General features: G+C 37.3%; 2 protein-coding genes across 2 annotated transcripts; one reads left to right on the top strand and one right to left on the bottom strand.

Annotated features, from left to right (window-relative positions):
• Positions 1-898: 898 nt before the first annotated feature.
• On the top strand, positions 899-10923 carry LOC128012081 (lysine-specific demethylase 9). The gene is made up of 7 exons (XM_052595049.1): positions 899-1653; positions 2476-3104; positions 4143-4280; positions 5608-5750; positions 5862-6029; positions 6141-6249; positions 7645-10923. The coding sequence occupies exons 1-7, from the start codon at positions 1062-1064 to the stop codon at positions 8203-8205; spliced, it is 2340 nt and encodes a 779-aa protein (XP_052451009.1). The 5' UTR covers positions 899-1061; the 3' UTR covers positions 8206-10923.
• A 256-nt stretch (positions 10924-11179) lies between these two features.
• On the bottom strand, positions 11180-27323 carry ptpn22 (protein tyrosine phosphatase non-receptor type 22). The gene is made up of 28 exons (XM_052595099.1): positions 26858-27323; positions 23953-24061; positions 22677-22753; positions 22421-22516; positions 22264-22302; positions 21910-21981; positions 20983-21042; positions 20316-20458; positions 20078-20144; positions 19913-19990; positions 19743-19823; positions 19436-19551; positions 16915-17480; positions 16739-16828; positions 15963-16040; positions 15812-15883; positions 15587-15714; positions 15465-15492; positions 15260-15334; positions 14349-14405; positions 14181-14243; positions 13959-14089; positions 13564-13591; positions 13319-13381; positions 13105-13235; positions 11935-11965; positions 11729-11839; positions 11180-11520 (listed from the first exon to the last, which is right to left on the bottom strand). Exons 1-28 carry the CDS (start codon positions 26957-26959, stop codon positions 11459-11461), a joined length of 2754 nt encoding a protein of 917 aa, XP_052451059.1. The 5' UTR covers positions 26960-27323; the 3' UTR covers positions 11180-11458.
• Between the last annotated feature and the right edge of the window lie 131 nt (positions 27324-27454).

Genomic DNA, 27454 nt, shown 5'->3' with positions numbered 1-27454 from the left:
ATGAGTGACAGTGCACACGTTTAATTGCATTTAAGGGGATGTTCACACAAAAGTGATGGGAAGTTCAAATCTACATCCGTAAATCATTTGTAATTAAGCCATCACGTGGTCCCATCCCAAAATATTTATTATGTCATAAAAACTTTTGTTTTCTATTGTCACTGTCTGTTGCAGTGATGACTGAATAATAATAAAAAACATTGAAATACTACAATTCACTTATTCACTTATTTAAAACCATTCATACAAACAAGCAACACATTTTCGGTATTTTTATTTAACATTTCTCCATTAAACAAAATGTTCTTACCATCGGTTCTTGTTTCAAAAGTCAGTGAGCTGTTGAATCGAAGGAATCCCAGACCGATTCCGTCCGATTCGTGAACGGTTTGAGCCAGAGCTGCGTTTCCCAAAAGCATCGTAAAGTTGAGCGTAGCTCCACTGGTTTCAAGGTTTCAGTGGGTCTACGATGTACTGCTTTTGGGAGACGCAGCCCAGTTCTGTAAACAGGTTCAATTGATTCTTGAAAAGATCCGACTCACATGAACGATTCGTTCACGAATCAGACATGGTTATTTTTAATTTGACACGCCGACTAAAAAAGAACCCCGCAACGCTCGTGCCGCCAATAACAGGCAGATGCGACGCAATATCCGAGGACGTCCGTCTGACTCATATTGTATATATAGACCGCCCAAAAATAGACCAATTAACAAGAAAGTGTCATGTGTAAACGCCCACTAAAGAAATCCAACACCATGCAACTATTATCTCCAGGATGTTATGTGCTGCTCGTTTGTTGGTTGAGAGCTCATCGCAGAGCGCATTATCTCCTCTCAACGGAATGAACCGCCCGCCCAACCCCTGAAGCTGCTACAGTATTGCATCAGTCACTGACCGCGGTGCGTGCAGCAGCGCACGCATCCCTTGAACCATGGCAGTCCAGAAGCATCACTACTCACAAAGCTACCGATTGAGCGCATGCGCGCTAGGAACGGGAAAACTACAAACGCGTGAGCTCCGATTGGCTACTGACCAAAGAACTACAGCTCCCAATAGACATGCGCAAAAAGTCCCTCTTAAAGCCTTTTAAATTTACGTGCAAAATGGCTGCACAGGTCGATCTACTACGCGTCAAAGTAGAGGAGAAGAGCAGGGACAGCTTTGACAAAGCCACCAAAGAGAAGAAAAAGAAGAAAAAACGGGAATGTTCGCCGTCCGATGACAAGCGCGAGAGAGCGGAGAAGGAAGCGAAGAAAATAAAGCTACATCACCACCAACACCATAACCAACACCAACATGCCCAACAGCGAGCGCATCCACCGCACCAACAACAGAACAGCCAAGCGCGCGACTTCAGCAAAGAGCAGGCACCTGTGCAACACCGCCATCTCAACCACCATCACCATCACAGCTCCAAGAAAGAAGTACCTCCGGGATGGCCGCCGCGCAAAGTGACACCAGCAACGGCTCACGTCCCGCAGAAGACGGTCCTGCCTCCTTCCCCGCTCTTCACTTTCACGCCGCTCAAAGTAGCGAAGGCCGAGACCCCCAATAACAAGCCCAAACACATCGAGAAGGACGCCAAACTCAAGCCCAAGAAGGAAAACGCCGAGGCGAATGTTAAAGTGGGGGAATGCAAGAAGAAGAAAGGTAACTTTAATAGCGTTTAAACGTTAGCCAAACGATTTTATATTCCTGGCTGGCTTCCAACTTGAGAAGTGAGCGGAGAAAGTGCCATTAGCCTCCGCTGCTAACCCATGCGCGAGCACGCCCCCATTCAAAAGAGCTCAGCGTACGTGCAGATAAGCAGAATTGCTAAATTTTATTAAGAAAGAAACTTTTAACCGCTGTCAAAGTGTTCTGATGAAATTGAAGTATAACTAAATACTTTTTCGCTTTTTGGTATTAGAGACGTTCTCTTTGCAGCTGTCATGTTTACTAAACGCGCTGTAACTACAGTAATGTGTAATTTCACAAACATGAGTAACGCGATACTACTATAGCTTTTTATTAATACGATATCATAACAATTCCATGTTTTTAGACACAATGCGTTGATGTTTTTTAAAGCGTTTTGCGATACCATATATACTGTATATGGTAATAACTTTATACTGTCTGTTTTATAACGCCAAATTTACACTTCAAAGTTGAGCGCTTCTGAAGTGGCTTTTAGCAGTCTTTACACAGAATGTTTATTGCAGCACAAAATGTGTGCATTCACACCTATATGCTATGATACTAGGGGCTAATGTGGGTCACAGCAGGCTTGATTTAGCCTGGCTTTTATGCGCCATTAAATCTTTACATAGAATTTTGAGCAGGCACAGAGCTGCCTTAACTTAGCTGTGTTAAGATTTAAAACATTACCACCTGACCACTTTTGCGCATTTACAGTTTTACATAGGGAAACACCTAGACGTTATGAACAAAAGTTTTTCTAAGTTCTGCCATCTCTGTTGATCTTTTCAGAGCCCCATAATGAGAATGGCAAAACCCAGACCCTGGAGGAATACCTTCTAAAGAAAAAGAAAAAGAAGAAGCGGCATCGTGAAGATGAGCGAGGCAAGAAGTTGCGTGTGCACAACAAAGAGGTCCAGACGCTCTGCACAGGATTGAGAGGAGATGCTCTGGCACCTTCTGAAGACCCTGTGTTGCATGCATACATCAAAAATGAAGAGCTGTGTCTAAGCTTAGGCAAGTACTACACTCCCAAAGCTGAGAAGAAGCCGTTCCTCTCACACCGAGACCACTTCATCCGCAGCTCGTGGCTTCAGACCAGCGGCTCCTTCAGCAGACTGATCCATGAGGAAAAGCAGCCCAATGGAGGGGCATCTGTACTACATGCTTACGCAGATGAACTGTCTTTACTGCAACCAGAGGACACTGAAAGATTCGCCCAGGAGTTTCTGGATCTGGCCTTTGCTGAACACCCTAAAGGAGCCGCACGCTATGCTCTCGCTGTGGTGCACGGAGCGGCTGCATACCTGCCCGATTTCTTGGACTACTTTGCCTTCAATTTCCCAAATACACCTGTCAAGATGGAAATCCTTGGTAAAAAGGACATTGAGACCACCACGATTGCCAACTTCCACTCTCAGGTAGGATGACGCTTTGCACTCATTAATTTTGCGTTGTACCTTTAAGCCATGGCTTGTTTTTGCTGGATACATTATGATATGTTGCTCGCTAAATGAAGTTTTTACAAATAATTTAGCTTTTCCTAATTTTAGAGGATTTTCAAAGCAGGTGCATGCATTATTTACACAAGTCAGGTGGCTTGAAGGTAGCAGTTCAAAGTACAAAAAAACGTAAGTGATGTAGACCAAACTTACTCGCAGTCAAACAGTCAGGCTTTTCCCTGCGGTCTCTGAGATCAAACAAACTGAAAGTATTGCATTTATTCTCACAACAAACAGGAGAATCACAGTTTAGGGAAGTTATTAAAATTTTATGGCTGTCTAAAAACCATATTACTGTAAATCTTGCCTTTAGGCAAGTACAATAGACAATAACTATAAGAAGTTCTAATTCTATGAGAACTATACTAATAATGACACAGATGTGAGTCACTTTTCGGATACGTTTACTCAACAATGTAGACAAAACGGAAAAAAATTTCTCTTGCATTTTTTAAAACTTTCACGTATAGACAATGGTTTCTAAATTATTCACGTTTACACACATCCATGAAAATGGTCAAAAACACTGTATCACGTATGCCAAGTGTACATACCTAACAAGTACTATGCTCACATTTACCATTTTTGGCTGAAAACATTCCCTCAGAATGTTTTTTTTTCAACTAAACACATTGAGAATACACCTGACTTGAAAGAGCTTGAGTATTTAAAGCAGCAAACAACATGACTGCAGCTTGTGCTTTTAATAAACACATCATTATTGGTGTTGGTGTGAACAATATCATGGTTATCTTTCTTTGCATAAATAAGCCTATAAACTTTTTGATTGTATTATTAGACATTATATAAAAATATATATATATTCTAAAGTTCTAAAAAAAAAAAAAAAAAAAACTCCATGCTGAAGTTTTCATTTGTTTTTGTTTTTTAATGCACACTAAGATAAAGGGTGTGTGTTAGGATGTTTCCTGGATCTGAAGTGCTTTTGTGTTGCAGGTGAACCGAACGTACTGCTCTGGGACATATAGAGCTGGTCCCATGAGGCAAATCAGTCTGGTCGGTGCAGTAGATGAGGAGGTGGGCGACTACTTCCCAGAGTTCTTGGACATGCTTGAGGAGTCTCCGTTTCTGAAGGTTAGGACATAATCTCTCACAGATGAGTGTGTTTGAAAGGCTTTGTGCTGACGGTGTTTTGTAGTGCATATGGTGCGTTTTAATTCACTCTTTGTCAGCAGAGTTTCTTACGATTTGGATGAATGGTGTCGTCCTGCACAATTATGTGAAGAATTTTGTCTGCATCTCTTTACTTTTAAAAACCATGTAACATACAAATTGGAGATTTGTGACTTTTAGTCCATGTTTATTTGCTGTGAGTTGTATACCATCCAAATCTTGGAGGCCTGAAAGATTGTTTTTGAAATTAAGTCTCTAATGCTCACCAAGGATGCATTTATTTGATCAAAAATGCAGTAGAATGTCAAATGTTATTATGATTTAAAATAACTCTTAAATATCTCTATTTGAATATATTTTAAAATGTAGTATATTCCTGTGAGAGCAAAGCTGAATTGTCAGCTTTCATTACTCCAGTCTTCAGTGTCACATGATTCTCCAGAAATTTTAACATGCTGATTTGGTGCTGAAGAAATACATTTAATTATTATCATGCAAAGAGTTGTGCCATCTAAAATATTTGTGGAAAATTTGTCTTTTTTTACAGGCTGGATGAATAGAAATATACTGTCTTTACTGTCCGTTTTGATCTATTAAATGTATCCTTGATGATGGTAATATTTTATTTTAAAAGCCAAAAATTAACCCAAATTTTAGTAAATGCTAGTATACTCCTAAAAGTTGGCAAAATATTGGGGCAATTTTTATTTTGCACTTCTAAAAGCCAATAATAATACCATGACTGATTTATATTTATTCATTTTGCAGATGCTTTTATCCAAAGCCACTTACGGATGAGGAATACAAGAAATGAATTCTTCATACTGATAACTAATAAAAAAATAAGATTCTATGCTAATTTGTATTTGTATACTTTTTAATAAAAATCTACTTGTGATTATAGACATCATAACATTATTGTACAGTAACAAAAGAGATTTGCTATTGAGATTTAACTTTTATTACATTATTCTTTTTAAAGATTAAATGAATAATGGATGATGGCAAAGGGAATCTAAACATAAAAATAGGGAAGATGAGCAATTTATCCAATATCAATAAAAAGTCTATTATCAGCCAGTAACTGATATGCATTCCCATGCAACAGCAAGTCATGAATAATGTCTGTGATATATTCCATCTCAATGTCCTGTTTCAACAAAAAAAAAGTCACAGAAAAGAAAGCTCTTCATCCAGTTGTTTCTTGCCTTCACACTTTCGGACAACGCTCAGGGGAAGACTACGGCATTGTTTTACATTAATGACATGTTTTAATTTGTTTATGCAGATGACTTTGCCATGGGGCAGCCTGTCTAGCCTAAAGCTTGACTGCAGGTCTCAGAGTGATGATGGTCCCATCATGTGGGTGAGACCAGGAGAGCAGATGGTCCCCACAGCCGATATGCCCAAATCTCCATTCAAGAGACGAAGGTATTAAATCAACCTCAAATTGAACTTTTTTTTTTTTTTTTTTTTTTAAACATTAAAACCGTTTGAAAGCTGTTTGTAGTGCCTCAAGAAACACTTTCTTGTTGGTTGTAGATCAATGAATGAGATCAAGAACTTGCATTACCTCCCGAGAACCAGTGAGCCACGTGAGGTGCTCTTCGAGGATCGGACGCGAGCCCATGCTGATCACGTTGGCCAGAGTTTCGACTGGCAGAGTACAGCAGCTGTGGGTGTCCTGAAAGCTGTGCAGTTTGGGGAATGGTGAGTGCAGCCATCTGCCACACAGAAACATATGCCCGTGCTAGTACATGCAAAAAGCCGGGTGTAATTAACCATAGATGAAATGACCTTTGATGTTCTCATCTCCCGTAGGAGTGACCGGCCACGGATAACCAAAGATGTGGTCTGTTTTCACGCCGAGGACTTCAATGACGTCGTTCAAAGGCTTCAGCTAGACCTGTATGAGCCACCTGTGTCACAGGTATGAGCGGTGTTACTTCTAAAGGGATTGTCAGACCACGGGCGTGTGTTTATATTAGTCATGGTTAACATGGCAAGTTAAGTTGTGTAAGCAACAACTTACAAGTGAACTTGCTTTTTTGTACTGAGCAGGACCTTTTTATTTATGTCACATGATGCACAGCAATGTGTATTTTAAGTATATAACTAGGCCTATATAGTCTGCATGTTTCAGAGCAAAGGGCATCAATGAGATCATTTACACACAGTGTTTTAAGTTGCTCAGCTCACAGTAAATACTGCAAACTTCATCTCTGCATGTGCTGTGGAGTTTAACATGAATTTGTGATTGAAACCTGATCCAATTACACTTTGTTAAAATTTGCATAATATCCAACAATTTTGTAGACTGATGTTTACAGCACTTCATGCAGATTTGTAATGAGAAGTGCTTGTAAACCTGTTATCGTCACAGACACTTAAAGGTCCAGTCGCAGTTAAAGTGGTCATTGGATGCTAAAATCTCTTTTGCATGTTGTTAGAACATAAATGTGTGTTAACAGTTTGTTTACACATCTACCCTGTAATGATAAAAATCCTCAGCTTCTTGTCTGTGATGTCACACTTTTGACTATGTTCAAAATTTGATACTGTTCATGTTCATTTTATGCTGTTAATGTTTTACATTTCTTCCCATGATATCAAAAATAATAATATTGAGCATTCAAACTTTAAGCACTTGTGTAGTCAACAGCTTTACTTTTTAATTTATTTAATTTCTTTCTGAAGGTAATTTTTTATTAAGCTTTTATACACTTTTCAAACAAGAAATCAGGCCTCATTTATCAATCGAACACAGAAACAAGCGCAGATCCGTGCACACAAATGAACTTACGACAGAGTTCACGTGTGATTCATGAAACATTCGTATCCCGCCAATCTCATTTTACTAGGGATATGCCGGTATCCAATTTTCATGTTGTGATTAATTGCTGATGGTTTTATCACGGTATACGGTATTATCACCGTATTGAAATTTGGTTTCAGAAAAGTGGTCATTAAGTACAGTAGTTGAAATAACCATATGCCCAGTTTTCTGTTGTATGTTCGTTTTGTAAATGAAGCCCTCTATTTTTTTTCCCCTTCAAAAATTATGATAGTTTTAAAGTCAAAGCAAGTGTTAAAAACTGTTTTAGAAACCAGCATATGACTGTATAAGTGGGGCTACTTTTTTATATAATTTTCATTTTTTCTAATACATAATTTATGTTTATCTTAAGATCACAGTCTGATCTGATAATGCTATCTGGTGCTGGGTAAGCAGGGACTTATTCATGATCCTGAACGGGTGTGGAGATGATACAGGTAGACGGGTATAAAATAGGTCAGCATTCCCATAATGCCCCTCTCTCTACAGTGTGTCCAGTGGGTGGATGACGCCAAACTCAACCAGTTACGGCGAGAAGGCATCCGCTATGTCCGCATGCAGCTCTGTGACGATGACATCTACTTCATCCCTCGCAATGTGATCCACCAGTTCAAGACCGTCTCGGCCGTGTGCAGCCTTGCATGGCACATCCGTCTAAAGCAGTACTACTCCGAGGAAGAGAAGGAGGAGAAATCGAAGGACATTAAGACCAATGACCTGTGCTCCACATCATGTCCTCCCCCCTCTTCGTCCCCTGTTCACCCAGACACCAAAGTCACCTCTTGCGCCCAGCTACAAGCAGACGCGGCTCAAGGCGGAGTGGCCAAAATGGACGAACTGGTTTTCCAGAAGCCCGCAACGCCACCCAGAGAGCCACAGCCTGCACCTCCTCAGCCGGCTAAATCTGCCCACACTGTTCCCGCCGCTCTTGTCCCAGCACCCTGCCCTCTGTCCTCGCCCACACCAGAGCAAATGCTTCCACAGGCCCCCACCGAGCCTGCATCAGACTCCTCACTCGACGGCAGCAGATCCACAGATTCCCCCAAATGACTTCCAAATCCTTCCTTTTGCAGAGGGATGGGGTTTTATTTCACCTTACAGACTTGACTGACATTCCACAGTGTAAAAAAAGGAATATCTGGACTTTGCCTAGAAATGAAGATGAAGAACTGTATATTTTTCTGTTTTAGCTTTTGGTTAAGGAAAGGAACCCGTGAGTACTTTTTAGGTTTTTCTCAGCCAAAGTATTTAATTTGAAATATATTTTTGCTGATTACTCAGTATTGTTTTATATTTGTTTATATATATTATTATTATTATTATAAATTAGATTAACTATCTCTCAAGAGGGACTTTTCACATTGTTTCCCAGGCCGTTGTTTGCATCATGTTGATCTGCTAATTGGTTTTTACAGACAAAAACAAGGAAAAAAGTGCCTGTCACAAGTGGAGAGCAGCAATCATATCTTAAAAGAGAACAATAGTCTTATTTTTCCCCCCATGGTGTACTGTCACTGAAATATTTGACATATTTAAGCTAGACTAGTGAGGGAGGTATCGATTTAAAGTGAGAGAGATTTGTTTTTTATTTTATCTTTCTCTGGTTTGCTTGAAGGAAAATTAATTATTTTTTGAATGACTAATAACAGTAATTATCAAAGAGGAACTTGTGCTTTACCTCTCCTATACAGGAAATAGGATTTGGTATCCCCAAGAGGGTTGTTTATTTGTTTGTTCATTTTAATTATTTATTTTTGTCTTTTAAGATCATGGTCATGAATTAATTTGTCATGTTTGTTTTCTGTCTGGATTGTGTGCGGAAGCCGTTGTGCTTTCTTATGTTTTTATTTTTGACAGGAAAGACATATTCCATGTCCGGATGTTAGCAGAAAACTAGATGGAAATGGAAATAACCAAACCTACACTCAGGGGCAACATTCTGATGCCTTTTCATTTGGTCAAGTCTCCTTCTACTTTACTTTAAAGTTTTATAGCAATCTAATCCATACATTCAGATTTTGGGGTTTTGATTGAATCTTTAATTCTGACGTGTTCGTATGATCTTGATGTAAAGGAAACGGTCTCTTGATTCAGATGGATCATCTAAACAAGCTTCCATTCAGTTTGTACACAATTCTGCTCATACTTTCAGAGTAGTTTTAGAGTCACAAAGGAAATATCTTTTTAAATCATACTTTTATTTTCTTTCTTTTATTTGTCTCTCATTGTCAGCACTTTTAAAAAAATGCCCCGAATGACTAATCCTGTTGCTTTGTCCGTTTAAAGCACTTGTTGATTTGTTTTTGTTTTTTCTGAAAATCAGTCAATGCAAATATGAATTAACTTAAGGCATGAATAAACTCCTGTTTTTCTTGTACAAGAAAACTGTTGTATGTTGCTCTTCCCATAATCCGCTACCCACATTTTTTTTCCTTCAAAAAGCATCTAATATTATTTATGAGTATAGTAGCAGCTGCAGGAGGCACATATCCAGTGCTATTGCATAACACTTGTTCCATATGTATTTGATCTGATGTTGTCCATAGTAATTTATGATAAGCATTCTAGGGACTGCAGTTTGGCTTTCACTTGCTGAGTGTAGTTGTGTGTCATTAATGTTTTTGCACATGTTGGCTTGTTTCTTTTGAATGGGATTCAGTCTCAAAGCAGGCAGTTGGTGTTTTTGAAAGGGTTATGGGCAGTAGTTGTGCTTCTCTGTTGACTCCAAGATGTGTTAATGACTGATTTGAATGTAATTTCACACCAGCAAGCCAATCAGTCTACATTGATTATGGTTTCAACAAAATTATCTAATGGCTTTCCCTAATCAAATGCATCCTCTATAAATGAGTGCCTTTAATTGTCTGCTATTAAGCTTATTGATGTTGTTCAAGTTGTACAAAGAATTAATTGTGATGGAATTTCATAAAGTCTGGCAATAAGTAAAGATTGGGGATTTATGATCATAAAAAATCATGCATACTCTCTGCTACAAATTCTAATTATCCAAAAGTAACTAAAATGACCATTTTATTGGTCACCAAATGCCAAAAAAAAAAAAAAAAGAAACATTTGTGGTAAATTACTTATATAAATCTGCTTCCTATATTTCCCAGTGTTTTTAAATTAGGGTTCGAATTATATAGGCAGGTGTGAAATAATTTACCCTATTTAATATTAATTCCTCAGTTACAGGTTCTGCAGATTAACAATTTTGCTTAATGAAAGAAAAGATCATTTTATTATTTCATCCAGAATAATTAAGATTGTTTTAAGATGTCTTTATTGGTGTCTTTAACACCAATCCATTGAGATGAATCTTCCCATATGTTGAGTTTCAGACCTGTTTTCCACTTTGCATCACAGGATAATGCTTTTATACCTTACGGTTTCTTGTTATATTGAAATAAACATGATGTTTAGTGTTCTTTGTTTCTTCTCAATTTTGGCAGCTAGTTTTCTTTTTTTGTGTTGATCAGGTTTCGATGGTCATTTGTAATATAGGAAAAATCCACTTAGGGATCAAGGCATGCTCTGTGTGTTTGATTCATTATTTGCTCTGTTTGATATTTGTATAAAGGTTTTCGATTTCATCGATTTTTAAAGACTAATTAGACTGTCAATTATGAACATAGTCAAAGTATTGTTTTGTAAATGCTAAGTTACATTTAATAGAACTGTCATGTGGATCTTTTCAATTGTGTAAAAATGCAATGGAATGCATAGACTTTTTCTGTATTTTTTTAAATAAACCATTTTATGAGTGTACCCAGCGTTTCACTGCATCAGAAATGGAAAATATACAAATAAGTAAAGGGCAGAGGTAAATACGGTCACAAAACAAACTTGACAATAGAAATTTACAATAATTTCCGTCCCTTTCAGATAGACATGACACCAAATGCGCTGTTACTAAGTCCAACGTTATGTGACATGGAAAGCTTGATTGACCATGGTGACCTTGCAGCACTATATATCATAAAAGACATTTAAAAGTTACCTATGAGATTACAGAAGAGTCTACTTTTCAGTACATTCATCCCCTTTATTTTCTTCTCTTTAGTTACACATCTGTAATCATTTATATACATTTTAGTTGCATAAGGGTTGCAACACACTTCAATATTTAAAGTCCAAAAAAAAGCAATTAGTCATTGCCAAAAGCCCAGTCTTTATTTATGTGCATCTCTTGAGTGACGTGGTGAGGTCCGTTGTTGTGTTTCTGAGAAAACTTTGCTCAGTAAATCCTCTTTTGAACTGTCCTGTGAGGCTGTTTTCCTTTTCTTTCACCTTCAGCATGGACTTAGACCCATGTTTCTGGCTTATTTCGTGGGCCTTTCGGCTTTCCAAAACGAGATCCAAAAGCTGTGGAGTATAAAAAAAAAGTGTCACTGGCACAGCGCGAGAAAAAAGTGTCACTGGCCCTACAGGCCAGGAATCAACAAGAACTGAAGAAATATTAAATAGAGTAGCTCCATCTTGTGGCAGCTTTTAAACTCTCAGAACATCAGTTTGGAATCATACTGTGTTTGGTCATTTAGAATATATATTAAAAGGGAGGGCGATATCTTACAAAATAAGAATCCAACAGCGGCACCATAGGGTGGTGGAGCAGACTGAGGCGGGGCTGGTGACTGGCCTGAGGGTGGCGCTGGGGGCGGGATCGGGGGCGGGGCCAATTTTGCTGCAAATGACAGTTACATGACGTTCAAGCCACACACAGCTAATTTTTCCTTGTTTATTTTAATAGAATTAGTGGTAAGTGGTTATTATACATACTCTTCGGTTTTCCTTTCAAAAACTTAATACTCTGTAACAAAAGAAAATATGTATTGACATTTATAATATTTATATACGTTTTCACATACGCTACAAATATGCTTTTATCCAAAGCAACAGGGACTGTTCACATTAGAGGCCATGCACATAGATGTGATTTAACTGAAAAATGTCTGCGCCGGGTAGTTGGATAACAAATAATTAAGGTACAGCAATTTTTGTTTTGTTTGTTTATTTTTAAAGTTTAACTGGTTTTAACTTGAGCACAACGTCAAACAAGTCTATTTCTTAAGACATGTTTTTTTAAAAGTTCAACTACTTTTAAGTTCAGTTATGCGTTAAACTTGTCTGCCTTGCGCATATTTACATAAGTATGATGGGAATGCAGCATTGGAATGCAAAAATGTGTTCTGTGAGAACGGCCTTAAAGGGTTAGTTCAACCAAAAAAGAAAATTCTGTCATTAATTACACACCTTCAATGTCATTCCAAATCAAATTTTTTGATCCAATCTGAGAGCTCTATGACTCTCTGTAGACAGCAATGCAATTGCAGTGTTCCCAGATCCAGAAATGTAGCAAGGACATAGTCCATGTGACATCAGTGATTCAACCATTTTTAACCAATTTTACAAAGCTACAAAAATAATTTTTGTGTGCAAAGAAAACAATAATAATCAACAATTCTTCTTCCAGAGTTACAGTCTTCTGCCATTTTGAAGAGTACCCCAGAACCATTAACACTGTTTACGTTCAACATGTTTTCTCTGCACCTGAACATTAAACATGTTATTATTGTTTTCATTGCACACAATAAGTATTCTCATAGCTTTGTAAGCGTAGTGAGCATAGTGAGCATGGTTTAATGCAAAAACGTGTTGTGTATGAACTGCCCCTAATCAGTTTTGGTGGTTTAAAATGCAAAGTAGGGAGCGCATTTTTAAAAGTTAAACTAAAGAAAAACTATGGAAAAGCTGTGCAATGGAATACAAAAAAATCACTCTGTGTGAATGGCCCCTTTAAAGTGCATTCAAGGCAGGTTATTTTCAGTTTGTGTATTCAGTGGGAAACATATAATACAAAATAAATTTCCCATCAGTAACCTAAGTTTTACATGCTAATTATGCCATGCACTTTACATGTAACAAATACAGAGACTTCAGAAGGTGAACCTTGGTCCTGGCCTTGCTGACCAGCGAAGTTTTCTCTCCTCCCTTGTCCGACTGGTTCTCTGTTGGTCCTGTTGCTGCCGGCTGGCTGCTGGGTGCCTTCTGGTGCTCTACTGTATTACCCACAGGGCAATCTAAACAAAGGTTATGTAGTAATGGTTATGCAGTTTCATGAACTGACGTCAATCACTGTTAAGGGATACATGGTGTCACTCACCTCGGCCCCCAGTTTCTACATCTACAGCGACAGGCGGAGTCAGCGGAGCCACAGATAGAGACTCTGTAAAATTAAACACAGCTGTGCACACATAGATCCAATAATAGTGAGGCCTCTTTATCTCTGTCGCACAGTGACAAACTACACTGCAGTGCACTAGAAAGGGCAAATTTGCTTGTACATGGTATGTTGTAATGACACTAGTGACTCAGGTGTGGGAGGACACAATGGAAACACCAGCCTACCTTGTTTTGAACTTTTTGATCTGACGCTCTGTTAGAAAATGACACATTTTGGCAAGAATGAGTCAATACTTGATCAAACAATTGGAAAATAATTACACAGCATTTCTGTACAGCTTAAATTAGAGGTATGTTTCTTCTAGATCAGGGGTGCCCAAACTCGGTCCTGGAGGGCCGGGGTCCTGCAGAGTTTGGACCCAACCCCAATTAGACACACCTGAACCAGCCAATCAAGCTCTTACTAGGCATACTAGAAACTTCCCGTCAGGTGTGTTGTTGAGGCAAGTTACAGCTAAACTCTGACCCCGGCCCTCCAAGACTGATTTTGGGCACTCCTGTTCTAGATCATGTCTATAAAGTCTGTAGGCTGGCAATAGTTTAAAGGTAAATAATGTAACCTTGCTTCGGCTCCAAGAATGATCCAGGGATGATCTGGGCTGAGAGCTGCCTGACCATTCAGAAGACGTGCCCACTCTCAGTCTCTGCTGCTCTTCCTCAGCTGGCTGACAGGGGGCGCTGCTGTCGGACACTTTAATGAAGAAAAAAAAAAAACCTGGATTTTCAGCTTGTTAAAAAAAAACGAAGTTTTCCCTGTATACTGTAAGTTCTGTATACTGCACCTTTCTCCGTGGGAAAAATGAAAGACTCTGGAGTTCTTTCAGGAAGTGGTGGAGTTACACTTTCTATATGAAACAAAACCACAAAACGTAGTGTTGATGTTAATATGTTGAAGATTATAATTTGAACAGTTACACAATGGAGTATGTGATAGTATACACAGTAGCTACCTGTCACAGGAACGGAGTTGAATGCCTGCTCACGTGGTGTTGGGGTGTGTAGAGATTCTAAAGTTAAAAATAGGAAGTAAATATAGCCTATATTAAAATAATCAACCAAAATGACACTGACAGAACTTCCTTAAACTCCTATTTTTTTTTTTAGAACAAGTATAATAGAGAAAGAAAGTTACAGTATTGTCATTCACCTTTAAGCCACTTGAATTTCTACTTTGTTTAAAATGTCCTAAGAACCAATTATAAATTATGTAAAAATTTAAATTTATGTAAAAATGTGATAAACAATCGGCAGGTATTTTACTAAATTCTTGTGAATGTTGTTATTCAAAAAAGGGAAAAAAAGACTCGTTTGGATTTGTTTAGCGATTCATGTCTTGTCTTTTTCTGTAAATTACCTTATTACCAGTAGGTGGCGATCAGTAACTGTCTATTTATGCAAGTCATTGACGTCCACTAAAAGATTGCTCAGTTCACAACAATCCTTAAACAGTATGACGCCTATCTTTGAAACAAGAGGTAAGTGAACACAAGGACAGTCATTATTCATGAAATATGCGATGATGAAGCGTATTTATTATGAGCGACCACTTCAGCTAGCATTCAGCTCAGATATTAATATTGTAGGCTACGTAAGGTTTCGTCACCTAGCTTCCTTCCTCGACTCCCAAAATTCGACATTTGTGAGGGTTTGTATGTTATCTTGTTTGCATGTTTTTTTTTTTTTTTTTTTTTTTTTTTGTAGTCATTGTTGAAGGTAGACACATTTTAAAATTGCCTTAGATATGCTTTTTCATGTTTTCACTTGCTTAATGTCACATAGCTTTAACACCATATCTATAACTGTGAATTTCTGCAGAGTATAAGTTAAATTTGTATTATACACTATTCCTGTTAAGCCTTACCCTGAGGTTGTTTGTACATTAGGGGAGGAGGACTGTGACTTGTGATCAGAATAGGACTGAGTGGAGAAGATGATGCTGCAGCAAAAAAAAAAAAAAAAAAAATATGAGGAAGTTGTCAAAGAGGTGTAGCCAGAATTAATATCTTACTGGTTTGCTGCTGTCTTTTCTATGACTTAGAAATACTAAATATATATGACTGACTTACCAGGAAGTGACATTCTAAGTTTTAAGCTCTGGAATATAGAAAATAATTATATTGTTTAGGCTGGTGTGTTCTATTAATATTCTAAAATTATTAATCAGGCTGTACACCCTGCATCTTCTCACCTTGCTTCTGGACCAAGATCGCTTCATGTCTGTCTGAGCCTCATTTGTATGCCCAGACCATTCTAGAGATTTCCCAACTCTCATTACAACATCCTGTGGCTTTTCCTCTGTCATGTTTTGGACCAAATCTGTTGAATATTAGATGAGAGTTTGATACAAAGAACGTACAAAGAAGTGAGGACATGAAATGTGTTATAGATTCATCCCTGCCCATCATTATCATACCCTCATCTGTGGCCATTTCAAAAGACTCTGGAGTTCTCTCAGGCAGTGGGGGCACAGGTGAAGGCGGGGTATCTTTTTAGAGAAAAGTGAACATTTACAGGTGCTGTCCATCAAATCTAGACACAAATTTTCAAGTGTGCATAATTCTCACCTTTATTGACGCTCTCGGATTCTGAGCTGGTTGTGGTTGGGATCACCAGTGTCAACATTTCAGTGTTTTCACTGATATCTGGAAACAAAACCACATACAGTATTAAAAAATCTTTTACTTTCTTTAAATTAATAGAAAATGTACTGGAGCAATTTGTATGCCTTGAAATCTCAGTTTATGTAAGTGAGAACAAGTGTTGTTATCGTTAGTATAACTTATAAATCTATTATTAAAACCATTTTCAGTGACTGAAATAAAGTTAAAATAACAGAAGATTTAAATATTAGATAAAAAATATTAGTTCTAACATTTCAATAACCCTTTTCATACATTGCATGATGCATGCTTTCATATATAATTATAACCACAGTTATAAAACCTAATAATACTTAATTTTAAGATCTTTAGAAAGTATGATGCATTAAAATTCATGATAAACAGTGGAATCTGCAAATGTTACAATACGTTTAAATATTGTTTACAATTATTTATGTAACGATATAATTTCCGTTTATTATGAATACCTTGATGCGTTATACACGTTATATATGCTTTAAGTGTTACCAAATTACTGAAACTAAAACTTAAATAAAATCAGTTAAAAATAAACAGAAATTTTAAAGTAAGATCTAATAAAAATGACAAGAGCACATAAAATTAAACTAATATAAAATGAAAGGCAGTTCATGATATTAATAAAAATACTTTAATAGTATATAAGATGCAGCTAAAATAGCATGGGGAGGATAGACATTTAGACCTTAAATTGGACTAACCGTTCATTTCATCTGCCAGTATAAATGACTCTGGGGTTCGCTCTGGCAAAGGAGGAGGAGATTCTTCATCGGATGAAGGTTTATTTGCACCTTTATGCAAATTATAAGTATCATAAGTGATGCAGCATTAATAGTTTTCAGAAATCAATTGCTAAAATAGCCATAGGTTTTCATACCTCTGTCTGGTTTTGGCAGTTCTAACACCTGATTATTAAGGGTTAAACTAGGTATTGTGAAACAGAGGTTCTCCATCAGTGCTTCGTGAATTATAGAGTCTATAACACTGTGATTGTTGCAAACCGGTGGAGACTCAGGGCCAAAATAAGGATCTTCCACAGTGTAACAGACTGTGCTGGGGATGATGGGGTTGTGGTCTGTGCCAGCAGGACTGATATCTTGAATTTCTTCACACTCCAGATGCTTCATACTTGGCCTCAGCTCCTGTTCTAGGCTGATGGGATAGTTTGAGGATGCAGCGTGGAAGAGATCAGTGTTGAAGCTGGTGGATGACTCCGTTCTTTGAGATCCACAGGTTGTTAAGTCTGTTTGAGGAGTTGCTGCTCTGAATGACCTCTGATCTGTAATCTGGCTCCATTCACCCATTGTATTGAGCATGTCTGCAGGATTGAGTCTTGTGGGGATGAACTCTTGACTGAATGGTTCTGAATGAGACTGTGACCAAGAGGTGACATTGTGTGTGATGTGATTGAGTTCATTTATAGGGATTTCCATCTCGTTATTCCTATCAAAACAGTAAAAAAAATATGATCAGGAATGCCACAAAGACAGTCGCAATGTGTCTTAAGATAGGTTTACAATTGTAGTTTGGTTCTTTTGGTCTGGACCAAAAAAGAATTATACATTTAGTCCTAGTTTGCTTAGCGTTCACACTGTCATTTTTTTTTAACTGAACTGAAAGATACAACATAAAAGGCATAAGGATACACATCCTGTTCTTGTGTTGTTTAGATGTATTTGGTCTGCATTGCAATAATATTTCAGTGAAACTGCACCAATCATTGGGCCTGTCCCAGTACCCACAATTATTATCTCGGCCACTTGAGAATGCATACATGCAACAGAAAATAAGTGCAGCAGACTGCCCCAGATCTGAAAAACGATAAAGCTCGTGCCCTTGATGCACACTAAATCTCTAATACCTCTTTGGTGTGGTATTTGAGGCTAAGTGTAACACACCATGTTTAAGGGTCAAACATAGTAAAGCTTTCCAGTGCAAGTTAAATTACTTTGATATTGCATGATTTGGTAGTAAAAAAAAATTAAAGTGTTGTAAATTGAATTGTTGCAAAGATAAGTATGTATATTTTTGTAAAATTACACCATAATTTTCTCACCCTCAAGCCATCTTAGATGTATATGACTTTCTTCTTTTAGATGAATACAGTTGGATGAATACAGTTAGATGAATACAGAATGTCCTGGCTCTCCCATGCTTTATAATGGTAGTGAATGGTGGTCAAAATTTAAAAGCAAAATAAATGATGTAGGAAGTGACAAACACGGAAGTGCAGACGAGAGAGCAAAACTAAACACTGGTCACGAATTAGAAGTACAAAACAAGGATTTGTAAATAAAACATATTGGAGGATTTCAATATAAGCCAAAACGGAGATTGGTTTTCCTGTGCTGTATACAAAACTTAATTTTTGGTTCGACTATACCTTTAATTTGAGTCACCACAAAAATTCTGAAAATAATGTTCATTTTTAAAGCACAAAGAATTGAAAATCAAAACGTGTAAATAAAGCTTTGTAAAAAATAAAAAAAATCATATTTTTACAACACTATGATTTACAGCATGATGCAATGTGCTCCATCAGGTAAAAATTTGGCACACTGATATAGAGGACAGTGAGTAAAGTCACTATTGCAAATTTGGAGTCTCTAACTCAAACTCTCTAGTGCCACCACTTGTCCAAATTTGCATTCATGTATATACTAATAACTTTTGGCTCATGCCGAGTTGAATGAACTCCAAAATTTTTAAATCGCAAGGTTTAGTTCTTTCGCTATTTTTAATTGTTCATAAAACCTACTTTTTGTGAACTCATCCTAGGCCATTGCACCAATTGTCACAAAAATATAACCAGATTATCTTCAGACCATGCTGGAAAAAATTCTGGAATTCAAGTTGATTCGTCCAACCATTCTTGAATAACACATAAAAGAATTCTATGATAACCATGCAAAAATACATGTGAGGCTATATCTCCACAACGCTTAGGCATATTGAGACCAAACTTGGTGTGTGTTATAACAAGCATGACCTGAGACTACCTGCGTCGTTTCGGCACTGTGCCACCTAGTGGTCTGGAAATATGGTTCTTATAACTTCTGAATGGTTGGGCAAAAAATGACAAAACTGTTCGCTTTAGATTCAATGCATCATGCCAAGTCAAATGATATCTATTTTCCCTTGTCAACCATTTTGGGTGTCGGCCATTTTGAATTTGGTCATAAAATGCTATAATTTACGAACGCAATGACATATTGTTACGAAACTCGGTAAGCATCTTAAAAACACCATGCCCTTATGGTACTCAAAAAGTTAGTAAAAATTTTTATTTATTCATCTGTGGAAAGGTAAATTAATGATGAAAGAATTAATTACGTTTTTGGCTGAACTATTCCTCTAAAATTTGTATACATTTTATTAAAATGAGAAATTCTTAATACCTGCACCCCATATCAATCAATCCTCTGAAGTCTGTCCCAGTCTCTGATTCAGAGTCGCTGAAATCCATGAGCTCACTTCCACTGCTTAAGGTGACGGGAGAAGAGGAAGCTGGGACCTGATTGAGAATCAAATTAAATTGTTCACTGAACAATGCAAAAAACAAACAAAAAAAAACCTTGCCATATAAATGCTCTGACTATGTTGTATAATCTGTCATAAATGTGAAGCAAAATCAGTGAGAAATCAAATTATGTATTTATATATTTGTGTAAATAAAGAGTAAGTAAAAATGATAGCATATCTTACCTCTCTGTTTGATTCATCCATCGCTGCCAGATATCTCTCCAACAGCAATTTGATTGTCCTGTATACTAGTTCATATTGTTCCTAGGAGGAGAAGAAATTATCGTTAGGTAAAATAGAGACTTTTTGTTTTTATTGGTTATGGCAATTTAGGGAGAAACTAAGTTGTTTACCTTAGTCTGAACCACAGAGGGCCTCTGTGTGCGCATGTCCTTTACCAGTTCAAAGATACTGAAATCCTCTGGTATCATCTAAACAAGAGCAAATAAGATCGGCACCTTGTCTGAATATTGATGATAGTTTGTCAGTATAATGAAAGTTCAGGAAGATGTTTTTACCTGTCTCTTCAATAGATTCCAGGTATAGTCTATGGCACACAATGCACCTGTTCTTCCACAGCCTGCACTGCAAATCCAAGAGTTTCAAGAGAATGAGGCACAGTGAAAACACAATTCTTTCATCTCACTTTTGAAAAACTTAGGTTGATAGTCCCTTGAGAGTAGCTTGATTTACCCTCAAATGCAATCATTGCAAAATCAAACCTAACAGTCAATTCCAGCAGATACAGGTGTTTACCTGCAGTGAATGCAGATGGGAATCTCATCATGATCCTGGTAAATCCGCATGTCCTGCAGCAGCTCCAGGATGGCAGGAATGGAGTCGGGTACTCCGTGATCTGGCCAGTTCACATAGTGCAGCTGCTTCAGTGTCCGAGACTCCTGGAAATAACCGGTGGAATATAGACTGTTTGTTTGTTTCTGGTAACCTGGTTTCTAGTTATTAAACCACCATATTTTGGTGGTTTTCTTTCATCGCCACAAAACCTGTCTGTCTTTATGTTTGTTCCACTACAATGTCAGCCAATTCTCAGAACTTTTTCACTATTAAAGCTGAATACTGCATACTCTTACGCAATTACATTTTCAAGAACAACAAAAAAAAACATGTTTGGACGAGTCATAGGTCACCACAACACAATGTTTAACCTAACGCAGTATTTTTTTAATTCATTAAACTTGACTGAAGTGGGAACACATCCAGCGATCAGTTTATAATTGCAAACAACTAATCATTCAGAACATTGGGGGATTTTTTTTTTTTATGGTTTTATTTTAAAAGCTAGGAGGAAAAAAAGCAATGTTTCTGTATAAATGAAATTTTGTATAAACTATAAAGATGGTAAAGGGTTAGCTTTGAATATTATTCAGTTAGTTGAAATTAAGATCATTGAAATGTCACTTACTTGTTTAAATGTCACCTTCAGTGTCCGTGTCAAATATTCTCCCTTTTCCTCATCAGACTCCTAAACAAAATCAAATGTGCATGACTGCAATGCTCAATGGATCAGTAATTTGCAGATAATAATTTGGCTAATGTTATTCAATAGTGAAAATTGATTAAAGATCTTAACTAGTGTTAAAGGGTGCAGAATAAATATGACATCGTTGTTTTTAAGGGATGCACCAATATAAAATTCTGGTTGACACAATAAGCTGATAACTATTTTCGACTATTTTGTCTAAATGAATACAAAATAATAAACTGAAAATAAAAATGTTTAAGTGTGACAATTTAATTTAAGCATGCAGCACAAAATTATAAAGTACAATGTGAAGCAACACTGACATTCATGTTTGAGATTGGCTAAAGATTACATTTAGAAGTTGTATTATATTACTAGTGTTTTAAAGATACACTTCACACTAAAAAAGATAAAAATCCCTAGAAAAAAAAAAAAAACTTTTCTGCCAGGATATTATCCGTTTAAAAGTTTATAGACATTTCTTTAACCCTTACTCATAATACAGGTGAAAATATGAAATTACTTCATATTAAAACCAACATTTCTTAATTCAGTTGAGTCCTACAAATTGAAAAAGGTAATCTAAAAGTAAAATCGAGAGCATACCGCTATCTAATATAGTACTGATAATTTGTCTTTTTTTCTAATAAGTAACATTTTTGTTTGTTACAAATGTCAACATATTAAGAAAACATAGTGATGTTGTGGAAAACGCGATGTGTTTTTTTGTATCGTACATAGTGGTTCTAGATTTTGTGTTTTAGATACTGCGTGAATACTGAGAATCAGGCGTGAACATATGTGTGTGAGTTCAAATAAAACAAGGACAGGAAGTGTGGTGTGAGTGAGGAAAGGGGTGTTTCTTACATAGTATATGGTAAAAGGCTCACACACAAACACATCATCCTTTGACTCTGGCCAGTAACGCTCACATTTTTTCTGAAAGAAAGAGTAAAAGCAGCATTCAATCTCAACTGCTCCCTTCTCTCTACGCTCTGAAAATGAATACGCTGAGTGCATGGCAGCACTGTACTCGTATCAAACGTTTTGAAAGGGTGGGAGCTCAAGATTTAAAAAAAAAAGAGGTTGAAGAAAATGTCAGGCTTGATGCAATTGCTTCACCATTCTGAGGCAAGAAGGATGTGGTTAATAAAAAAGATTTCTTTAAAACACAGTGACTGTCAACATTTCCCCTATAACACACTGTCAGTTAAAACTTACCCTTCCCATTTCAAACTCCCGGCAAGCCATCACAATAACCTGCAGAAAGAGAGATTCATTGTGTGATCTGACCGAAGCTCATCTAGCAGGTTGAACCTCTTTTCTACAGGAAGTGGAATGTGTGTGAAATGGTCATACGCTATAATCAAGCTCTCACCTGTACGTTGTATTCCCACAGCATCCTCCAGAAGTCAAGCACAGTGTTTGGCAGCGGGCCTTGTGTGGCAATATATGCCCTAGAGCCCAACACTCCCTGAAATAAATACAGGACAAATGGCAGTATTTACTGAATCCTGAACAGCACTGACATTTTGTTAGTCATTGCTGAAGCATGTTTTGTTGAATCTGATCAATGTATAGATCTCTTTGTGTTTAAACGTGTATAGCATGAAAGCTTTCTTGTGCTTCCTTACCTTAATAAAACTAGCATTGATGTAATCGGTGTCATGTTTGGAAGTGATGAGGGAGAGTTTTACTCTGCTGTGATCAACTGTGAAAAAATACAGCCATCAGCATCTTTAGCACATCTTATCTTCACAATCAACGCTTTTCGTGGTTTACATACAACTGCTGTTTTCTCAAATCTTGTGTTGATCTCCTACATTTCTATCCATGTTTTTCTTTGGCTTTGCCTAATGTGATTTAGTGCAAATACAAATACATCACACAGACGTCTATTTGATGTACGCATTTTCATTTAGAAGATGTTTTTAGGATGTTTGTTCCACTGCAGTACACTTCTACAGTACGTTTCCTGTCAGATGTTAACTATAGACATTTAGAGAACTTTTGTATGATTTAGAAAGGCTTGCAGTTTTTACAGAATACTGACATAACATAAAACTAACATAAAAACATGTATGCATTTGACAGACAATTTTCTCACATTTATATAAGCAACTTACAACTAAGAAAAACAACAAGCGGAGGTAATACCGTGAGAAGTGCTAACAATACAAAGTTCAGAATAGTACAAGCTTGAACAGGAAGAGACTAAGAAATAGCCAAATGTCTGAGGTTTTTTGCAGTTTTGTGTTTAAACAACCCTGTTAATTGTAAATGGTTTAACTGAAAAATTTTAGTTTTGAAAAAAGTGTAATTTGCTGTAAAAAGGACACTACCAGAAGACCCACTATTCACATAAATATATTTTACATTTAAAATGTTTTTTTTTTTTTTTTTTTAACAGTGAATGAAGGTGTTACATTTTCTGTTATTTAGTTAATGTTTATGACGTTATTTTAGTGTTGTGTGTTACACTACTGATGTTTTGTCTCTGTGTGTATGATGTGTAAGCATTAGCCATGTATTGGACAAGCCACTATTTTGCCACCTGTATTAGTGTAGTTATTGGTATATTTTACAGTATAAGCAGATTTTGGTACTTCAAGCAGACTGATATTTTAACATTGTATAACTTAATGAAATATATGTTTATAATGTAAAATATACACATGCACCAATATGCCATCCCATATGTATTTTTGTGCTGAATTTCCCCCCCTTAAATTTAATAGGATGCTTTTGCAGTGAATGTAAATCTGCTTGTTCATCAGATATCACTTTACAGATATTAGCTTTCCATATGTAGAGTATGTGTTCTTTGTTGTGTATAATATTTCATAGGAAACAGTACTGTACAGTATATTATGGCATACTGTAGTGTGTATAGTCAGATGTGATACTCACAGGGAACAATGTCTTTGTATCTGTTCTTCTTCGCATTTTCTTGTTTGTCTGCGGCTGTGGTGGGGTACGTCTTCTCGGCACGATATTTAGTAGACTGTCTCTTCAGTTTCTGTTTTGACCAAGTTACAGAAAATTCAGTTATGATTTTGTATCATTTTGTGCAGTAAAACTTTTTTTTTTTTTTTTGTCATTTTAATTTCTGCTTATATTGCAAATAGACCAAAGCAAGAAGTTCAGGGCAGACATGTTAATGCTGAAAATATTTATTTTAAAGACAGAGCCAAATGTGTTTCAGAAACTCTTATTTGTCATGTATTTGACGTCTAATCTGTGATCTGAGACTATAACACTCTAAAGTTTGAAGGCCTGTGGTTAAGATCTGTGAAAACTAGTTAAGTCTGGCTGTGTATGCGCGAGTGAGTGTGCCTCAATATTTGCATGTGGGATGTACCATCACTCTCCTGTGTGTGTCTCTACGCACAAGCACCTTGAACAGACCAACAGACTTTCCGACCACAGCTGAGCTTACGAGAAATTTGTGAGCCCAACAGACCATGAGCAAATATAGCAAGAGTGATTTGGATGGGATTTCTGAGTTGAAACAACCAGGACTGCGTATGAGGAACCAGCCCATACCATGAGACTGGACATTTCTCTACATACATGTGCCCTGTGTGGGTGTAAATTGCAGTCCAGTATTGAGGGCCAGTAGTTCTGTTCTCAGTGTGATGGGAGCTTAGGTTTCCATGCTCTGCCAAATAGACAGTTTCTCTTCCTGTAAACACTCCATTTGTAAGCGACTCAAATCACTACTCTGGCAGAAGTCTCGTTTGGCAGCGCTTTGATAGAGATAATAGAGCAGCATGTCTGAAAGTGCTTCTTTTTTTTCTTCGTCGGAGTAGGAAGAGACCTCTTTATGCGATTGAGCAAGCAGAAGGGGTCTTCCGAGGTCTTCCTCATGGCCTGGTTTCACATTGAGAACATGAAAACACAAGCTAGACACTTCGCAGCTGCTGACGACTATAAAAGACACTTTTTAGCATTCAGGCTGGACTAAAGAGCATGTTTTGTTCTGTAGGACAGGATAAAGCTGTAGTGGCAAAGACAGGCATTAATCGATTTGGTATTTCAGGGTTTAGCAAATACAGATGTGTACAGATGTGTCACTCTTTATTGAGTACATTAAGGATGGCATTTTAACTAAAGATATAAGAGTAACATGTAACTTGGTGATACATTAAGCCTTTAAGCCTTAAAAATGGAGTGATGCTCGTTGTTTGACTGTCCAGTGTTGTAAGCTTCTTTTACAGCCAGGGTTTTAAAACATTTAGATGCTAATGACCCCAAATATGTAACCCCAAATAACCACAGAGTATACTTCCTAAAATATATTTGCTTAATATTTTCCTTTACGCCCATACATTAATGTAATATGTGTCATACGTTTACATAAACTAAATGCATAGGAAGTAAAAACAGAGATAAAATCTTTTAGAAATTGGATCACTTTCATATATTAACTAATATATCTAGCCCTTACAGATATGTTTATGTCCAGCGCTTAACAACTTCATTAAACTACCACCACCCAATGTAAAGTTTGTGCCACAGCTGCCCTAAGCTAACAGTATTGCTATTTTATTACAGTATTTTTTGTTTCTGTAATGGATAATCCACCAGAATGTCTAAGCTCTTCAGTCACAGTAGTTTTTGTAATGCTACAATATCATTTTCGAATTCACTGTTACTGAATGTAATTCACAAAATACTCAATAATAGGCACAAATCTTTTGTGAGTCCCTAGTTTGGAAACCTTTGATTTAGAGGATATTCTGGCTTAGATGATGTGTCTAAAAGTTCCCCTTCAGAACAATTTCCTCATAATGCTGCTTTGTAGACTCACATTTGTTCCACTATCGTTAATGTAGAAGAACAGCACGGAACTAGCGATGCCAATGCCATGAGTTTAGTTCCTAGTAGTAAACAGTGATAAGACATGCTTTTTTTTAAGTTTGCATTGGATTAATTAAGGTGGAGAAATAGAAGTACTTCTATTCAAATACAATGTCCTTATATAAGCATACAGAGAGACACCACATTGTTTTTTGAAAACCACAGTCCATCCATCACTGCCTAACATCCTGTTTCACTCTAAGTGCACTGTAAGCTGATTTGGATGAAAGTGTCTGGCAAGTAAATAAATGTAAATGATAATACGCCTAAAATTAAAAATAAAAAACGTTTTAAGCGAATTGGCATTTTTGCATTTGTCACTTTTGTGTAAAGTTTTAATCAGCGAGTGACAGCTCAGGATGGGTCATGGGTAACTTCCTCTCAGTCACCCTGACTGTTCACATGAAACATCCAACAGTTGAATTATGAGGGGAATATAGCATATAAAGGTTATTTTGGAACACAAATCTAAGCAGAAGTGAGACAAACGATTACTTTGGGGTCCAAAAGTCCCTTGTTGTAGACAGTCATCCATAGATTCAATAATAAATTAGTTTGGTAATAAATAACCACATCGCATTAAAACTTATTGCACAAAAGCCTAAAGTAAGAGGCACTGTTTTAAGAAGAGGAAGTCCATGCTTAACCATTTAAGCCATTACCTCAACTCACTGCCCAGACATGTTTTATTTTTAGTTTACTTTTGGAACATGCAATGCTAATGTTTTTTTATTATCACAGTTCATTGATTTACAAAATGTCCCATAGCCACACAAACATTGCATGTAATGTAAAAAAGCAGGTTTGTTTTTAGCCTAGCATACAATTACCTCATACAGGTGTATGCTGGCTTCTTTTGCAACCTATGCACTGTCACATGACATGAATCTGAGGACGCACTTTCTTTTTCTCAAACAAAACCCTGCCATCTTTCAACTTTTTAATAACTTACCAAAAACTCTCCGGCAAAGCCGTTCTCTGCTCCTTCCTCTCCTGCTTCCTTGCTGGCGATTTTGACCAATAGGTCCCTCAGAATGTGGGCTTGGGCATCCATGGCATGATGTGTGAGAAGCTTCCTCCGTCATGTCAGAGATAGGGGAGATCAGTGGGCTTCTGAAAAGAGTCCATCTTTCACTTTCTGTCTGCGTGTGTCTCTTGTAGGTCTGTAGCTGAGTTGAGGAACTGTGCGATGTGGCGTCACGGAAGCAGTGGCAGCAACAGTTCACAGGTTCTTTGGTCAGCTCGAAGTATCACTGGGACCCTCTCCGCCCTCCATCTCTAACTTCAGCTTCTCTCGCTTTTTTCATTGTTGCATATGCGTTTATTGTCTGTCTGTGGCCTTTTTTTCTCTGCCTGCTTGTTGCTTTCTGTCCAACACTTTGTAGCACAAGGTCTTAGAGCCCATACCCCCACACAGGAAGCTTTTGTGGGTGGGTGTGCGCTTGTATGTAAAAAAAAGAATAGTGAGAAAGTCAGTCATTTGCTTCATTGTTGAAAGTGGCCAAGCCAGTTTGATGACATTTAAAGCAGTTGTGAATGAACTAGAATT

The sequence above is a fragment of the Carassius gibelio genome, chromosome B23 (genome assembly GCF_023724105.1).
Source record: "Carassius gibelio isolate Cgi1373 ecotype wild population from Czech Republic chromosome B23, carGib1.2-hapl.c, whole genome shotgun sequence".
Lineage (NCBI taxonomy): Eukaryota > Metazoa > Chordata > Actinopteri > Cypriniformes > Cyprinidae > Carassius > Carassius gibelio.
The sequence above is the reverse complement of the archived record's forward strand: the minus strand, read 5'-3'. Positions and strand labels throughout refer to the sequence as shown.

What these genes read in the sequence shown, in the direction of transcription:
- ptpn22 (XM_052595099.1), bottom strand. Translation starts at nt 26,959, where the DNA reads ATGGATGCCCAAGCCCACATTCTGAGGGACCTATTGGTCAAAATCGCC. An exon ending in CCTCTGTGGTTCAGACTAAG is followed by an intron (nt 19,824 to 19,912) that starts GTAAACAACTTA and finishes TTCTCCTCCTAG; the next exon opens with GAACAATATGAACTAGTATA. An exon ending in TGTAGAAACTGGGGGCCGAG is followed by an intron (nt 13,236 to 13,318) that starts GTGAGTGACACC and finishes ACCTTTGTTTAG; the next exon opens with ATTGCCCTGTGGGTAATACA.
- LOC128012081 (XM_052595049.1), top strand. Translation starts at nt 1,062, where the DNA reads ATGCGCAAAAAGTCCCTCTTAAAGCCTTTTAAATTTACGTGCAAAATG. An exon ending in TTGCCAACTTCCACTCTCAG is followed by an intron (nt 3,105 to 4,142) that starts GTAGGATGACGC and finishes TTTGTGTTGCAG; the next exon opens with GTGAACCGAACGTACTGCTC. An exon ending in GCTGTGCAGTTTGGGGAATG is followed by an intron (nt 6,030 to 6,140) that starts GTGAGTGCAGCC and finishes CATCTCCCGTAG; the next exon opens with GAGTGACCGGCCACGGATAA.